Source organism: Castor canadensis, chromosome 12 (assembly GCF_047511655.1).
Source record: "Castor canadensis chromosome 12, mCasCan1.hap1v2, whole genome shotgun sequence".
Classification (NCBI taxonomy): Eukaryota; Metazoa; Chordata; class Mammalia; order Rodentia; family Castoridae; genus Castor; species Castor canadensis.
Genome location: NC_133397.1, coordinates 88,308,732 through 88,327,497, shown reverse-complemented (window position 1 = coordinate 88,327,497; position 18,766 = coordinate 88,308,732). Strand labels below are relative to the sequence as shown.

Below are 18,766 nucleotides of genomic sequence, written 5' to 3'. Positions count from 1 at the left end.
AGAAAAAATGACTTTCTGCATCATGTTGTACGTGAACTTATTCAATGTATCTCTCCTGTCATGTCTGAATTGGATGGATTCAGCTCTGGCCTTGCTAGATCCCACTGTCACCTTTGTTAGCAGCATTGAGTATTATTTTTAACAATGTGGAGTTTAGCAATGGGGCTTTTTACCAGTTTCATTATTTAGCAAGCAAGTGAATATGAAGCACGTGAATATTTCTTGCCATTTGTTGTCTGACAATTGTAATTATTTTTCAAGAAAAGAATCTCCTTTCTATAAAGAGCTCAGATGCTAGCTGTCAGGCTTACATCCCTGGGGGTGGGGGGGAGTGAATGCAGTGAGAGGTAGAACTCTCCAGACTGGGGGTGGTGTGGAGAGCATCCTGGGAGCTGTTTCAGGAGGGGAGTTTGAATGGTTATGACTCTCTCCCCAGACTGTAGGTTATAGACCAATCTCCATGCCTTGTGATGACAGTTACCTGGAGGGTGCCAGGCCCCCCTGTTTGTGACCTTCCAGGTGCCCCAGGAAAATCTAGTAGCTTCTATCTCTGTGGACATAACCCCTTCCTAGTCCACTCAACTGTGTGTAAAGCTATCTGTCCACTCCCTGAAAACTCCTTCGGGGTGTCAGCAGTGTCCACCCTGGGCCACCCACCTATATTTCAGTATTTCTAACAGGATGGATACATGAGTTCAGCAACACATAAAAACACCACCTATAAATAGTCCTATTGTCTTTGACCTTGATGTAGGGTTGACCATGGTAAGATTGTATTAGTTATTAAAAATGCTGAGATACATCCATACTTGGTAAATAGCCTCTGCCAACTGCCCCTCCTCTTTTCCTGTCCCTATTGTCTTGACTATCCTCAGGCCAGATCCTCCTCTAGGGCACTCCTCTTCCCTGCAGCCCAGCAACAAAAAGGTTAATATCTAACCTAGCAGGCTATAGAGGTCTGGGCAGCTATGAGAAGTAAGAAACCCAAAGGTGACCTTCTCAGGGCACTGGCTCCCCCACAAATCCCAAGTAGCCACTCATACCCTGCTCTTGTCCCAGGGAACCCCTCCAGGGATCCTCAGGAGGGCAGGAGGCCTGCAGGTGACTGCCAGGCACCCACTAGCCTGCTTAGTGCCCCTTCACTCCCATGGACATCTTGTGCATCTCTCTGGGAGGATGCAGAGTCAGACACCTGGGGGGCACATCCTTCTGAGACCCAGGAAAACCTTGACCAAACCTCACCCAGGGCCACAGCCACCTACTACTTTTCTAAACTGTTTGGTATGCACCAGCACTCAGAAAGGTGGGAAGGCCAAAGGCTACCCGTACAGGTGCAGGATCCCAGACCTGACGTCACACGGCTGGCTTGGGCTCCACCTGATTGAGAGTACAACCCCAGGCAAGGTGCTTACTGGCTTTGATGTCCCCCATCACTTATGACATTAATAAATTAGCCGTTTTGTGAAAATGTCAAGGATAGGTGAGGTCACGTCTGCATTTTTGCAATGAGCTCATCTGAAGACAAGGTCTGTGTAATTACAAGGTGGGGTTATTGTTTTAAAACATTTCTTTCCATTTCAACAAGTGGCAGAGGCATGACTTCAAACTAAATGATGGCAGAGGTAACAAACCCAGCCTTAGGACTCATCCTTTGTGTTCCAAATAACCGTGAGGCTCCGCAGGGCCCTGCGGAGCCCCTGTGAACAACTGTTTAGATGTCACCCCTGGCTTATGCAGGTCGGAGTACCTACAGAGAATGTCTGCAAGGGTGTGTACAGTCTTTTCACTTTCTTGTTTTGTTTCTCTGTAGGTTTGAGCTGTTTAATTTCTTTGCTGGGAACATCAACAGATCTCAGTGTATTCCTGAATTGTCTGTCTTCAAATCTCCAAGCTGTCTTCCAGGTACAAAACTGTGAATTTTTTTTACAAGAAAAGTAATGGGCATTGATTATTCTGACTTACAGCCTCAGGTGCCCACTACCTGATGGTATGGCTCCGAAACAGATGACCACAGAGATGATGAAATCAGCCTTAGAGCTCATCCTCTGTGTTACCAAGGAGTGTCAGGTCCTGAGGAATCCCGTGCTCATACCTGGGATATGAGAGAGATGTTCTCAACCTCTGTCATCAGAAGTGTGTTGAGCTGGTATGGGTGTTAGGTCAGGGAAGCAGTGGCCTCACTTCTTGGCAAGGCAGAAAATCAGGGCTGTGAGGTGTGTGTGTGAGCTGGTATGTTCAGGTGAGTGTGTATGTGGGGTGGCATTCATGTATGTAGTGCAGGTGTGTGGGGTGTGAGTGTGTGTGCATGATTGTGCATTTGCAGGCGTTGGGTAGGCAGGTGTGTGTTAGAATGTCTGTGGATGAGTGTGTAAGTGAGTGTGCACACATGTGTGTGAAAGAGCCAGCATGTGCTAAGGGTGTGTGCACCATGGGGGACTGTGGGAAGGAGATATTTGTCTGTTTGGGGAGCACAATGTTCCAGTAAAGTGACTTCAAAAACTCAGAGATGGACTGGGGCCTTAGGTCTGTGGTCTAGCACTGTGAGGCCCTGCATTCGATTCCTTGCACAAACAAGCAAAAAGAACCCTCGAAGATGACTTGGTTGTGGATCTGGGTGAGTTTGGCCCTTCTGGTTGGTGTACCACTTGGGAGTCACTTCACTAAGGTCCCAGGCTCAATTGTCACCACCTGCATAGATAGCAGTCAGCCTTGATAAGCTGGGAGTGCCATGAGCAAAGCCACAGCCCTTGCTCCAGTGGGTCCCTAGTGGGCAGAAGATCTATGGACTAAAACTCACACAGAAACAAGGCAGCCCATGCTCCCCACCCTCCACCTCTGTGTGCCTCCTGTCACATCACACTCCCCAAGGCCGAGGTTAGGTCTCCCCAAGGAGAAGGAGTGGGACTTGAACTGTGATGTGAAGGGAACGTAGGATTAAAAGCTGAGAGAGGGAAGCAAGGCGTTCAGGGGAGATTGTGGACCAGTGAGCATATAAGGAAATGAGCATCTACTTAGGGAAGAAGGAACACTTTTTTTTTTATTCATATGTGCATACAATGTTTGGTCATTTCTCCCCCCTTCCCCCTGCCCCCGCTCCCTCCCTTGCCCCCCCTTACCCCTCACTACCCAGCAGAAACTATTCTGCCCTTATCTTTAATTTTGTTGAAGAGAGAGTATAAGCAATAATAGGAAGGACCAAGGGATTTTGCTGGTTGAGATAAGGACAACTATACAGGGAGTTGACTCGCATTGATAGCCTGTACATGTGGAAGGAACACATTTTCCAGCACTAATACCCCAGGGCCTGGGGACTGCAAAAGGACCTTGCACAATCTCCTTTAAGCCTTTGGCCATCTTGCTGCCATTCCCCTGTCCCTGACTTCTCAGTCAAAAGAAAGGGTGGGAATAATAACTGAGTCCACAGAAACTGCAGCAGACTTAGGGTTCTTCATTCTCCTAGAGTTGAAACAGAACACTTATCAGGAAGGAGCTAGAAAACCATGTCCAACCCTCAGCAAGAGTCTGTTTCCATGCTTTGTTTCTTGATAGATAATCATTCCATATTCTGTATGGTGTTTATTCCTCTTACTGGGCTTAGGCAAAGGTCATTTGTAACAGCAGTGACATGTTCAGAGTTGCATTGCTACTGGGACATTTATTCATCATTAACTGAAGGCTTAAGCCTCACCACAAAGAGAAGCTTTCAATGGTATGATCCTTATTTGGTGTTTACTCAGCCTCCAGTTTGAATCAGGATAAGCCAGTTGATGTCATTAATACCAATCCAGCCTCAAAGCAGCCCAACAGGGTCGTCCTACCTTGTAAACCATATGACTCTGTGTAATTCCCAAATCTCCATCATCATGTAGCTTAGCTGATAACACACACACACACACACACACACACACACACACACACACACTCACACACACACACACACACACACACACACACACACACATTGTCAACAAAACACTCAGCCTGTTAAAGTGCAAAGCCCTGGGCTTGTCAGAGATTACTAAAAGCTTCCATTCTTAGTACCTGGCAGTATGCTAGCCAAGGAAAATGACCAGCTTTGTTGTGTATTTCTCACTGTTCTCATATCTCGCAGTTCTGGCCCGATGGTGGTAATGGGAAGAATGCTCAAAGGTGTTTATAACTGGTGTTCACACATTATGCAGAGGGGTCTAATTGCCCAGAGATCCTTCCTGCATTGCTTTTAGAAAGTGTTTTTGTAATTTCATTGTCTCTCAACCTAACCCTCATCCCCCTCCCACCCTTGTTGATCACCAGTGGGAGGAGTTCCTCCCCAGAGCTCCATTTCAGATGGTAAGAAATGTGCTAGTACTGAAGGATGTATATACTCACCCAAAGCTCAGGGAAGCCCTTTGGAGGGTTAGGGGTTTTCAGAAGGAAAGAAAAGCAATATCAAGAAAGGGCATTTTGTTATTTCAAGTCTCTCAATCTCTTTTTCAAAGACACGTGGTTGCCAGCCAGGGAGTGGTACACCTAGCATATGATGGGGGCTTAGAAGAGGCTTTGGGGCATTCATAGAACATATGCATTTGAATTTCACATAGCCACACTTCAAGTGTGGCACAAGACTGCTCCTGATCTAGACAAAATTTCTTTGTCTACTGTAGCAGCATTTTACTGGTACCCAGGTTAGTGCAACTCAGGCCATCAGACAACCTTGGCTCTACTGGATTCTGGGGCAGGGACTTTTCAGTCCTGAGATGGTTTACATATTTAGTGGCCAGCTTTGTGTCTTCCCAAATAGTACCCTTCCATTTCATTATTATCTATTCTGTGCCCCCTTTTCACAATCAGACATGGCATGTAGAAGAGCTAGTCTAAAATAGCCACTGGACTCACCATGGTACTTCTCTAGAAGACTTCAGTGAGATTGCTCAGCAGTGTCTCTGTGCTACTTGATAAAAGAAAACTTTCAGGCAAAAAACCAATAATAACAGTGTTAATTTGAGCAAAGAACAATTCATGAATGGGGCAACTCCCAGAACCAGAGAAGTTTAGAGAGTTTTACTCTGTAACAACAGTAGTGATTATAGACAGGAAAAAGCTGAAGAAAGCAGAAGTAAAGAACCAAATTTGAATTGGTCATTTCCAAGTTACTTTCTGTGCTAGCTTTTCTCATCACTGTGATAAAATACCTAACAAAACACCATAAGAGAGGAAGGATTTATTTTAATTCATAATTTCAAATGGTTCAGTCCCTAGTCCTTGACTCTTGAATCTGGTAAAGTAGAACATTATGGCAGTGGGAGCACATGACAGAGGTTACTCTCCTCATGATAGACAGGAAACAGAGAAAATGGACACTGAATGACCTGGGACAAGGTACAGCCCCTAATGAAATATACCTAGATACCTGCATCCTCCAGCAAGGCCATATCTCTTAAAGTTTCCAGAACCTCCCCAAAACAGTGCAACAGTTGGGGACCAAGTATTCAACACATGAACCTTTGGGAGGGATACTTCATAACATTCCTCCTTTGGCCTCCAAAAGGCTCAGGTGCATCTTGTAGTGCAAAATGCATTCAGTCCATCTCATGACATATGAGTCATCTCATAGTCTTCATAGTTCCAACATTGCTCGAAAGTCCAAGTGCAAAAGTCTTTTCTGAGACTCAAGGCAATGTCTTAACCTGTGAGCTCTTATAAAATTAAAAACAAGTTAAGATTCAGTGGCACAGAGTAAACATTTCCATTCCAAAAGGGAAAAATAGGGGTAGAGAAAGGAGGGATGGGACCAAAGGGTAAACATTAAACCATGTATCTCCATGCCTGACATCCAGGACATACGGTGACATGATGCAAGTTCCAAAGGGTTTGAGCAGCTCCCACTCCTTGGCCTTATCAGTTGCAGCCTAGACCTTTTTCTTGGGATGACTCTGCTTGAGTCCTGAAGCCTTCGCAGCAGACATTTCACATTCCTGGCATCTAACTTCCCAGGGTCTTTATTGTATCTTTAGTTACAACCCTTACAGCTTCAAACATCACCTTCTCAGGGGCTGCCTGCAGAGATTCTGACCATGCCACACATTGCCTGGCCTCCCAGGTCTTCCTTTGAAATCTGGGGGGAAGCCTCCATGACAGTATGCCTGAAAAACCAGCATCATGTTAATAACTCCAAAGTCTGCCTCCCATTCAAGAAGTAGCCAGGCCCCCCTAGGTCTCAGCTGCTGTGGCCACTGAGTAACTGGATGGCTTTCCTAGGAATCCCTGTGTAAACAGGAAGCCCTGGAGCTCTCTGCTCAAGGCAGAGTCCTTCAAATGAGTTAAAACTTTCAAATCTTTGAGGCCAGGTGTGCTGGTTCATGCCTGTAATCCCAGCTACTTGGGAGGTGGAGACCGAGAAGAGTTTAAAGACAGCCAGAGCAAAAAGTTATCAAGACACCATCTCAGTAAATATCTCAAACATGGTGGTACTTACCTGAACTCTCAGCTATGTGAGAGATTGTAAGAAGGAGGATGGTGTATACCTGTCATCCCAGCTATGCAGGAAGCATAAACAGGAGAATCATGGTCCAGACTGGCCAGGGCATAATGTGAGACCTTATTTAAAAAATAACTAAAGCAAAAAAGGATGGAGAGGTGGCTCAAGTGGTAGCACTTGCCTAGAAAGTACAAGGCCCTGAGTTCAAACCCCAGTATTGACAAAATAGATAGATAGATGATAGATAACAACTGTGCCGTCTTTGTACTTTAAATATGCTCCTTTTCTGCCAAACTATACATTCTTCAAATCTTTCTGCTCTGCTTTTTTGCTCCCAATTCTCACTATAAATCTTGCTAAAAGATGACAGTAATAACAAGCCATACCCTGAATACTGGACTGCCTTGTTCTGGGACAAAGCCACCTGAGGTAGAAAGGAGTTATTTCAGCTCATGGTTTCAGAGGGTTCTGTCTTTGGTCCTTGGTTGCACCACTTCTGAGCCCACAGTGAAACAACATCATGGCTCAAGAACACATGTGAGAGGCTGCTCACCTCATGGTGGCCAGGAAGCGAAAAAAAAGAGACAGAGAGGGACCTGGGAGAAGATACAGCCCCCAAGGACAAGCACCTAGTGACCTGCTTCCTCCAGTTAGGCCACACCTTCTACAGTTTCTAGAACGTCCCAGAAATAGTGCCACCAGCTAAGGGGCACTAAACCTTCAATATAAGAGCCTTTTTGGGGTACACTTCATATCCAAGCCATAGCACTTTCTTTATAAAAGAGATTTGAATTGCTTATCAAACCAGGGAAAGCTAGACTGTTTCGAGAATTGGTTGTTCTCTCTCTCTTCCTCTTCCCCCCTCTTCTCCCCAAAATGTCAGAAAAACAGCTTGGTTTCAGCATGGTGCCTGGTGACAGAATTACTATGAATGGCTCCATTTCATTTTGGTCTGTTAGTATCCAACACAGGTGTTCAGTCCAAATCAATAGCCTTCCATAAATTTTATTTGACATACTTCAAAAGTGACCTCATTTTTAAAATTGAGTGAGGATTAGGGGAAAATAGTAGCCCAATTTCCCACCTTACTTCACCTCTACCTATTTCAAAGTGCTCTGTCCTGCAACCATCTCTGTAGGGCTGAGGGGGACTGTTGCCTGAGATAGTCCCTATCTATGGGGGAATGCAACAAGTCAGGTCTGGCTACTCACCCCAAAAGACAAATGGAACAAATAATGGTGAAAAACAGAAAAGGAACTTTATTCAGCATAGCTGTACTGGAAAGGCAAGGGGACCAGCCTCCTCAGCCCTGTCTTTGGGGTCATGACATGAGCTCCCAGATTATATAGGGAAGAAACAGAAGGGGGAAAGAAGCATGCAAAATTAATTAGTCTCAGTCTAGTTGTGGTCCGGTTGATTACTACTCAAGATTGGCCAGGCAGGGCCTTGTTAGTAATGAGAAAGTTTTTGTTGCCTGAGGGTAGTCTCAACCTTGTCACGGGATGTTATCTCTTAGACTTGTATTGGACCTGCAATTCCTCAAATCCAAAGTGACCATAGGAAAGAATGATTCAGATCAGGAGACAGATGCAAAATGAAGGCAGAGATGCCAAGCTCTGTCCTGCATGTAGTAACCCATTAAGCACTTGCAGGCTCAAGTGAAGAGTCAGTGCTTTTATCAACAGTGTCCACCAAGCCCTTACACAGGACCTTACAAGCTACCTGTTTGTGGCTGCCTCGTCTTCCTTAGCCTTTTAGAAATGGCTGTGTGTGATAAGTATGTGCATTTGAAAAGATGTTATTCTTTTGGATTATCATAAACCCAAGCCTTTTTTTTTTTCTCACAAAAATGTAACAGCCAAGCCGAAGCAAAGAGGAGTTTATCAGACTGGCCGCCAGCTTCCAGCTAAGATGGAATTTCCTTCTCACTACTGTGAGCAAAGCTATGACCCTCTCTCATAGAGATAGTTTTGGTAAGTCAAAGAATACAAAAACATTTTGTGTTCTACTTTTTAAAAATTTTATTATTGGGCTGGGGGAGTGTCACTCAGTGGTAGAGTGCTTGCCTAGCTTGTACAAGGCCCTGGGTTCAATGCCTAGCACTGAAAAGAAAAAAAGTAAGTAAATAATTTAAAATGTTAATGTACCATAAGTATTTTGCATATTGCTTTGTAGAATCTATTCATCTTCTTTTAACCTTTTTTATGTGATGTGCAACATAGATACAGAAAATCATACAAAACCATAGTCATTTTTTTTTATTAGTGGCAAGGTGACAGTCCACCCAAAAAAAAAAGAACTATGCATCACATTTTCATTCCATTGTAGTTGGAAGCTTTTCCTTTTTGAATGATAAACTTTGTGATATTTTGAGAAAAGCACTGAGAGAGCAGAGATGGGAAAAAATGGGCTCCTCAGGATTAAGTAACAAGATCAGGTGGGGCCTTGTTACAGTAAGAGTCATTGCTGCCTAGCAGGTGGTCTTTGTCTACTATCTGGTCCTTCCAGGATTCCAAGGACCCATATTTAACATTTGGAGATAGTATTTAATAAGACCACCATTGTATGCAGATGGTAGAGAGAGTGAAGTAGCACCACATTTTGCATTTTGCATATTTCTTGGTCAACAGTCAGTCTTCCTTTGTTAAGGAAAGTAGTGTCTTTGACAAAGATGCAGCATAAGCAGGGTTGTAGGGAGAGAATTGTTTGCAGCTTCTTGGAATGAATCATTCGCTCAACTGATACTTCTTTTTTCCCTGTGATGCTCCAGGCGCATTCCTGGGCACGGGGCAGACAGCAGTGAAAAGACAGTCTCTACTCCTATAAGTTTACAACTAGTCAGGGCGAGTCATCCTTACCACAAAGGGTTGCCAGGGGCCCTCATAGTTATTGACAGAGCAAGGAGAAGAAGGCAAGCTTTGTTATAGATCAGTTTAGCAAACACCTGGAGCTCTTTTGAGGGTTGCTGCTTTTGTTACAGGAGATTTTACTCCCCTGGCCAAATTCCTGGATTTCATAAATCAGATCTGGTCACTCATCCCAATACACCCAAATAAAGAAATGAGTAATGGTGAAGGGCAGAGAAAGGAGGTTAATTACACTGCATAGGCACACCTCAGGAAGAGGAAAGACATGCATTTCAAGCCATTTTCCTCATACAGACATTTGTTTTAGGTTTAAATAGAAGGAAGAATTGCACACAGGGAAAGAAGCATGAATAATTTTTAAGCAGTCTCAGTCACAGTTGTGTTTGGGTGGTCATAGGTAATCTAGTAGCTCATTGTCTCAGTATTGGTCAGGAAGGCCCCTGTTACAAGAAGAGTCATTGCTTACTGGCAGGTGGCCTTTGTCTCCTATCCTGTCTTTGGATTCCAAGATGGCTGCATAGGGCCAGAGAAAATGGCTTAGAGCAAAGGACACAGATACAAAATGGAGGCTGGGATTCTTAACTTTTACCTTGCTCTTTGTTAATTCATGGGCCCAAGTAAGGAGTCAGTGCTTTTCAGCAAAAGTAGCTGTTAAGCACCTGTTACACATTAAGCCATATAGGTGACACCCATATATAATAGGCCCTTTCCTTTAATGACGTTCAAACTGACTCTGTTTTATGCTAATGTCCTTCAGATCAAAGAGAGCAGAGTTCATGTGCAATCACAGAAGAAAATCCAGCCCTGTAGTTATCTTTGCCTTTCTCAGTTTACAAACTCCATATGGACTGTGGTTTTCACAAGTTTAAATAGGCCAAGCATTGTTAATCAAGTGCTCACAGGGGCAGTGTCTCACCAAAAAATAAAGAAGTTTGGGTAGGGAAAAACTGTGAAAGTTGGAAGCGAACAAAAAGATTGCTTGAAGTGGACAAAAGGTTCTTGAAAAGGTTGAGCACACCCTTCTGGAGTATCTCTTCCTTTCACTATCTGTGAATTATTTTGCAACTCTGTAAATTGTAGCAAACCTCTAACCACACAAATCATCCTCATTCACAGAAATGATTGGTTACTATCCTCAGAGCATCTGTCCTAAAGTAATACTGTCATTGTTCACTGAGTAGATAATGTTAGACTCAGATTTTGATCAATTGCAACATCTTCCTAATTCCCTCATTCATTCACGAGTTAAATTAAATGATATAAAGCCATGGTTTTACCTTCATTTAAAAATTATCTGATAAAAATTGCAGCAGGCTGGCCTCCTTCTGTTGCTCAGGCAAACATTTAGGATGGTCTTCTTTCTGGAAGAGTAAAGGGCACATCCAGTATGTGGGAGCAGCAACCGTTGGAGGATTTGCTTTTCTCCTACTTCATGCTAGATGGGTTTTAAGTTCTCCTTGTGGTGAGGACTATTTAGCTTTCTGTCTTTTCTGTCTAAAAACTGTCCTGGGTTCCTGGGTATGGATTGCTGCAAGAGTAGTGGGCCCCACCACCACCCAACCACCCCACCCCTTGAGTTCAGTTGTATGACACTCTGGTACACAGGAGCTAAAAGTCCCAGAAAAGTTAGTTTGACAGTGACTTATCCATTGCCTGTCTGTCTGTCTGCCATCACATGTATTCATTTCTGGTCATTATTGAAATACAGGCTCCTGGCATCTGTTTCACTTGCTGCTTTTGGAATATGTGATTCACATACTTCAGTCATGCATAGAGGAGGAAGAAGAAGAAGAGGAAGAGAAGGATATAGAAAATCTCAGGGATGTGATGTCAGATGACCAGTCTCTGGTCCAGCCAGACCAGGCCCTTTTCCACCTCCTAGATTCTTCACCAACTCTGGAGTGTACAAGCCCAAGTATGGAGCTGCCTTCTGTAACACTGAAAGACACGAGCGAGAGCCCCAGTTCTGTGGGTGTGAGCAATGTGACCATTCAGGTCCTGGGCTTCTATGTGGACACTGCCACTGGCAATAAGGTAGAGATCCAGGATACCCTCCCCCAACATCACAATTGTTTCAAGAGAAATAAGAGCTACAAAGAGGTTTGGAAACCCATAAAGATTACATGGCACTCCAAAAAAAACAATAAAGGGTTCTCCAGTCCTCCTTGCTTAAGGTCTTTTTGCCAGAGGGTGTTACAATAGTGTAGCTATTGATTGCTGGTCAATCAATACACTGTACTACTTGAGTGTGTAGTACAGTGGTACATGAACAGAAGTGTGGAGTATGTGCATGGTGAGTCTTGTCTTCCCAGAGTTCACCTGGTATAGCCAGACTGAGCAACAGAGCACCACTAACCCCTACCCAGAATGTTACACACTAAAAATGCTGCTAGCATTCAAAAAAAAAAAGAAGCTTTAAATAGAAAGGATATTGATGAAATTGAACTGAGATACTTCTTAAAATATATAGAGGAGTTGCTATTTATCTAACAACCCCTCCATGCCCTTAATATCTTATCTAGAAACCATAGTCTTGTAGAGTATCTGTTCTTATCATTTTCATATGATGGACAAGGAAATTGGGACTCAGAGAAGCTAAGTGATCTGCATAAAGTCATACAGCAAGCAAATGCAAGGAAGTAGTGAAACAGAGATTGGAACCCTGTCTGCCTGATTTTAGTCCATGTGTAGACAAACAACACTAAGTTGGAGAGAGCAGGACACTGATTGGAGAGGTCAGAGATGGTGCCTCATGTGCCAGCAAAAAGAGCTGGACCAATGCAGGAAACAACTGAAACTCCCCCACTAAGGAGTAGGAGAGTGGGTTGGCTTTAAAAAAAATGACAGCAACTTTCTTAGTATAATTTCTCAGACTTCTATACACTTGTTGTTCAGCAACTAAACATAGTCTTCTCTTTGTGCCCACAAGTTCCCCTCTTGAATAGATGAGCTGTGCTTAGAAGCAGGTACATTGCCCTGTGTAAGTCAACAATGACCATGACATCCTAAAACTGTTCACACCCTGTGGTCCTTAAAATAATCAGAACCAGGGACTTTTCCTTCCCCAACAAAGCTTCATCTCAAGTTCTGCAGAGTATGGAGATCCTGTATATACTGTTATTGAACACTGCTCAGACGAGACAGCATGCAACACAAAATAGTACAAGCAGGGGCCAAGGAAATGCTCTCAGGTTTACAAATGGTCTGCTGTCTCTCTGTATTTGGTCTTTGCTCTTTCATCATCACATAGGAAATTCATCTACCTAGCTGCATCCAACAGCCTCTGTGCAGTAGATTCAGGTATTACTGGGATGAGACTGGGCTGCTCACCACATGAAGGCCAACAATCAGGAAGTGAGAGTTGGTAGGAAGGAAGGAGTCAGGTTTAGTCCAGCACTCTAAGATGATAGAGGGGCTATTGACCTCAAAGCTCCACCTTGGTGGGGGGGGCTTAGGGGCACAAAGGACTTTTATATAGAGGGAAGGAGGAGCAGGGCAATAAGTCTACATGCTGAGTGGGGTCTTCAACATTCTGAGCATGTGTCTCCTTTTTCTTCTCTAGAACACTGCAATGCCCTGACCTTCTGGGGCTAGCTCCTGTAGTCCTTTTTAGACAGACCTATTACCCTTCTTCAAGTTAAACATCACACTGATTTACATGCTTTGTGTTAGTTGATGCATAGAACTAAAGACTAGCTCAGGTTGTTATATATACTGATGTTTACCAGATATTCTGAGTTCCATAAAATCTGTTAAATCTAAAGAAAAATTTAACAGTTAACATCTTAATTGCTCAGGTAGGGCTTCTTTTTAGAATTTAGAATGTCAGCCAAAGGGAATGGATGCCAAATGATTAGGGAGAGGCAACAGCCTTGTGGAAAGGCAAAGGCCACAATTCTGCCAAGGTGAACTCCAAAGGAGCAGACCTGTTACAATGTGGTTTGTGAATGGGGAGCTCATCTTTTCTGTGAGTATAAAGCAGATATGATCAATGAAATAAGAAATACTAACCCCCAGTCAAGGACCCATTGTGGAGGTGGTAACCAGCCACCTTAGAAAGGGAACAGCTGAGAACAGTTAAGACACCATTCAATGAGTGGGTGTTTCAGAGCTGTTGGCAGAAGGAGACCCAGTTCGTTCTAAAGAAGAGACCCCTTGGCTAGGCTAGGCTGTGCTGGGAGAATGATTCTCCCTTCTTCCTGACTCTCTGGAGAAGGAACCCAGGCCTAGTACAAAGCCCTTCAAGGGCCAGCCCTTGGCAAGCTCACCAGAGTCTCTTCCAGAGCAGTCTGTAGAGCCCATAGCACAGGCATTCATGCTGGGCCACAATGCTCACCAACCAGAAAGTTCTCTGGGCTCACTGGTGGAACAAGAAGATGGACTGTACCATGACAATTTGTTAAAGAAAAGAAAATGTCTCTAATGACATGTGTTAAAGCATAAAACGGAGACTTTATTCAGGACCATGACGATGGGTACAGGGACCACTGCAACAGGGTCTTGCAGACAGACCATAGAGAAATTAGGCTCAATTTTGAATTCAGCAGGGATGAGGAGGAATGGAAGCCAAGGAGTGGAGGGGGTCAATGGATGGAAAATGACCAAGAGGAAACATCAGGGGTCAGGAGAATTCTGGTTAAACCGGCCTGACAGGATTCTCACTGAAGATAGGCCAGGGGGACCAAACATCTCCTGAGGATGGTGGAGGATAAGGAACATGAGCAGACATGGATGGTGATTAAATATCAAGGAGTTTGTTATTAGACTGACTAAGCAAGGCTCTTTGCTAAAAGTGGGTTTTATGAGGAATCACAGATGGGCCTACAAGAAGGTTCAGGAGTCAGACTAAGCTTTGGCCAAACAGAGAACTTTTGTCAGTTGGTATGCTCCTTAGTCAGCAAGGAAACTAGGAGCCAACTTTTACCTCTTCAGCCATAGTTAGAAGGGGGTGGAGATGGAGCACAAACAGTTACCTTACATCTTTACTTGGAAGGCAAGGTTCAAGTTTAGAATTCTTTTTTTGTTTTTTGATAGTTCCCTTATCAGTGAGAAAGGTACTGTCATCACTCTCCTTTCCCAGGTGGCATAACTGAGGCTCACAGAGAGGTTGAGAACATTCCAAGGTTACCTCCCTAGTAATTAGAAGAGGGATTCACTCCCCACAGGTCTCCTTCCAAGGCTGTCTTTCCTGCCATCCTCTCTCTCCCTGGAGAGTATTCTGCAATGTGAGTAATTCAAAAGTCAGTGACTTGGGAGGAAATTAAAACTATCTTCAAGTATGATAAGTGGGAAGTTCTTGCACATAAATTCCTGGGTTCAAATTCTAGCTCTTACACCTATTAACTGAGACTCCTGAACAAATTGTTTAACTCATGAGAATAATATTTTATCTAATTCCACAGGGCTGTTAGGAGGTTTAAATAAGTGAATCACTGTGAAATGCATACAAATTCCTTACAATATAGCAAGTCCCCAATAACCACTTGACATGGTAATTATTTCTCCAACAAAACCTCCAATCTGAGCACCTTCCCTTAACATTCTCCACCCAACCCCAGCTCCTCTGAAGTTCATTACAATGAGGTGTGACCTATATTTAATTGGTAGAAACAATAGAGAAGATATTAAATGCTTAATTGAACTACATAATAAAAGCAATACAAGCAGATGAATGCCAGATAATCCAAGGTAATATGCATTAGAGAGTAATTAAACCCACTTCTGTTCCTTCATGCCTGCTGAATTTGCTATAATGACATAAACAAGCTAACACCAAAAAGTTACGCTTGTCTAATTTTCATTGCATTCATCATTCACCATTTGCACTCATCATCAACAAAAAAGCACCCCCTTTGTGTCCCATCTGCATTCATCTGCCATGAGCTAATGCCCCATGCACTGCACATCTGTGACAGCCTCACTCTTGGAACAATTTAGCCCTGCCCCACACCTATGATAACAACCGAAGTCAGCATTCCCGATTGCCACATCCATCTGTCACTTGTGCATTCTAGAAATGTGCAAAATAGTAAGCTGCCTAGGCCTGTTTAAGAATAAAGCAAAATATTTTAATGATATTAAATAAGGAATATTCTTCTAAAAGGAAAAACTACATGGATTTCAGCAGAGCAAAAATGAGAGAGAGAGAGAAAAAAAACATCTTCTCACTGTGTGTTGGGGGTTATTGTTGAATTTGAAGAAAGAAACATACTTTCATGAATCGTGTATCTGACATGAGTTGATGTTAGATGCACATCTTTGTCAAAATGTATTAGCAGAAAAATACATTTCTGTTAGTTATAAAGTAGCCATGTCCAAAGCTTTGCAAGTCTTCCAAGTTCCCTAGAGCTAAGGAAAGCATGGCACAGTGTCCCTCTTCCTCTGATGGGAAGCCTTGCTCTGACAGGTTAAGAAAAAGGTGACTACCAAATCAGTTATTACTAACAAGAGTCTATTCAAGTGGACTCAGATGACTGTTTTCACACACACATACACACCCCATCTAATAGTATACTGGATGGATGGTGGAGGGAGGGCCTGTGTGGGCACTTGAGTGGACCGTGGCAGCTCCAAAGACTGACAAGAATGCAGGAATTCATGTCCGTCTGGAAAGCAGATAGTCATGGGTACTTCAGCCATGGGAGCTCCACAGCCCATTTCGTAGCCTCCCTCCTAATGCCCACAACTGATCCATGCCCCAGCAATCTGAGAAGAATGTTGGTTTTTGCTTTCACAAGGTATCCAGAATGTTTCTCAAAGACTGCTTTCCCCCACCCCCAGCTCCTTTTCCTAAAAGGAGCCCCATGTCTCCTCCTCACTTTCGTCATCCTGGATTTCAATTCCTCCCATGAAATCCTCACCAGACTTTGAGCATTCCCTTGAGAAATTAGGATCTCCCCTAGTTGGATGAATGAATAAACTTCCTGTTTAGGCCCCCAAGTAGGGGCAAAAGATGTGGTAGATAAACTCGAATTTTGGTTCCTGAAACAAGGAATTGTATAACCTTTTCTTTTTAATGTTTTCAACATTTTCTCCTTGCAGTTCATCCAGGTATTGTTGGAAGACAAGGCCACCGAAAGCACCTTTAAACTCAGCCTTCCTGTGGGACAAGAAGCCCTCATAACACTACAAGATGGACAAAGATTTGTGATTCACATATCAGATGTCCCCCAAAGCTCTGAGAATACCTGTTTCAGCGAAAGCAATGCTAGTATGCAAGATGGTTTGTTTGAATAGGGCTAGAAGAAATGGATAGACTTGCATTCTTAAAAAATAATACTAAATATTTAAATACTAAAGCTTTTGTGTTGATAAGAAAGATTTTATGTATATAGTAGATGTAATGGTTTTTGTTTATATGTATTTCAAGGAATTGGTTTTGATCAAACTATAAACTGATTTGAAGAATAAATTTTTGCCTCTGTTGCTTTGCTTCTTGATCTTTCTGTATATTTCTATTTAGGGATGTAACAGAAGAGAAGTTTGAGAAGTCTCATTGGAAGCAAGAAATGTTAAGTCTCCAGAGAAACATAAAGTTCAAAGAATGCAAACAGTAAAATCCCAATTGTAATATTTTTCTTCCCATCGGTAGTGACACAATCAAAACAGAGTTTGTAGAAAGATCCCCTCCAGCAATGAGGAGCAGAAAAAAATTAAATTCCATCCCCGTTACACTGGTTCACTAGTACATTAAAGGGCTTTGGTTCACTATCCCAGTTTTATTTATTTATTTTTTTTACAGTGAAGTGGAAGTTCAAATGCAAAAATATCTGCAACAAATGCTGATGTCCTGATGAACCACATTTTATTTCTCTTTTTGAAGCCAAATCCTAAAAATGTTGAAACTAAAAATAGATCATTGGTGCACTGATCCATATTTATGTAACTGATTATGATTTTAAAAGGAATTTTAAAAATCATGCTTAACATGACTTCTGGTATATGGAAAGAAAAATTTTACTGATCTCATATTACATATGAAATGTATGAAATTTCATGTCTATCACATATACAAGGAACTACACTTATCTACAAAATGAATTTAATTTCCCTAAATGCTTAGAAATTTTGAAGAAACTTAGGAACTGTCTGAGTCTAGATTCATTAAGAATTATTCATCTTGAACCAGGCATCCCAGCACTTGGGAAGCTGAGGCATGATGGTTTTGAGTTCTAGGCCAGTCTGAGCTATGTAGAGACCCTGTCCTTCCCCCCCAAAAATGCAAAGAATTGTTTATCTTTATGGCTTAAAAAGTCATTATTTGGTAGAGCCCTTTACAACTACATTTTCTAGATCATCTCACTTCTTCAACTATCTGGAAGGAGTAGTTCTTGGTAAAAATAGCTCAGAGCCATTGGTCCTTCTTCAGGAGCTTTGCATGTCCTTTTTTTGCCCTGCATAAACAGACAGTTGGTAGCCTGAGTCATGGAACAAAAGCAACAACAGGATTTATAAGACTGGAAACTGTGAGTTTTGTTTGCATATTTTGGGGTAAACTGATTAGCTAAGAGCTAGCAGAGGTTATTCTGGGCATTCTGTCCTTGAATGCCCAGGTTTATCAAAGAAAGCAGCTTTGATTGTTTAGTTGTAGGGCTAGAAGCTAGGATGGGGGATGAGGGTGGATAAATAACTGGGAGGAGGGATGGGGGTTGGAACTGTTGTGAGTGTGTGTGTGAGTGAGTGTGTGTGTGCGTGTGTGTGCGAGTGTGCGTGTGTGTGTGTGTGTGTGTGTGTGTGTGTGATGTTGGGGATCAAACACAGGGCCCAGTGCATACTAGGCATGCTCTCTACCACTGAGCTATATTCCTAGCCTTAACTATTATGATTTTCTTTTTTCAATACTGGGAGTTGAACTCAGGGCCTCACAAATGCTAGGCAAGCACTGTACCTCTTGAGCCATACCCCCAGCCCTTTGGTTTTGTATTTTGTTTTAGAGATAGAGTCTCCCTAACTTTTTCCCAGGCTGGCCTCAACTTGGGATTCTTGTATGTCTACCTCCCTACTAGGTGGGATTGTAGGTGTGACCACACCCAGCTGCTGCTGTGATTTTTATTGTTATAATTCCCTTCTAATTTGGTCTTGAGTGTCTATAAGCCAACTCTCTTGAGAGAGTCCATATAGCCACTCTCTAGGAGCTCTCTGAAATGGGAGGGGAGAGTTAGGTTTGTGTGAGGCACAATGAGGAGGTAAAACCAATACACAAAGAAATGTATTATTTACAGAACCTACAGAGGTTACAGATGATCTCAAATGACATTTTGTTTGACAGATGGAAAGTGTGGTGGTAGTAGGAGCTCAAGTGAGGAAGAGAGCATCTGTGGGCTATGCCTTAGGTTTTCTCATGGGACTATGAATTGGCTACTTTAAAGAAAACACAAGTTATTCTGGGCATTGTGGTGCCTGCCTATAATTCTAGCTACTCTGGAAGCATGGGTAGGAGGAT

The 18,766-nt window shown here is 43.0% G+C and overlaps 1 protein-coding gene across 1 annotated transcript in view; it reads left to right on the top strand.

The window, feature by feature from the left end:
- The window catches only part of Rfx8 (regulatory factor X8), a 75,002-nt gene extending 58,308 nt beyond the window's left edge, over window positions 1-16,694 (top strand). Inside the window, exons 9-12 of the mRNA XM_074050385.1 lie at window positions 1,811-1,902; window positions 8,316-8,430; window positions 11,033-11,358; window positions 16,366-16,694. Coding sequence (XP_073906486.1) covers window positions 1,811-1,902; window positions 8,316-8,430; window positions 11,033-11,358; window positions 16,366-16,560 — 728 coding nt within the window. The 3' untranslated portion in view covers window positions 16,561-16,694. The remainder of the gene's footprint in view (window positions 1-1,810; window positions 1,903-8,315; window positions 8,431-11,032; window positions 11,359-16,365) is intronic.
- The last annotated feature ends 2,072 nt before the right edge of the window (window positions 16,695-18,766 follow it).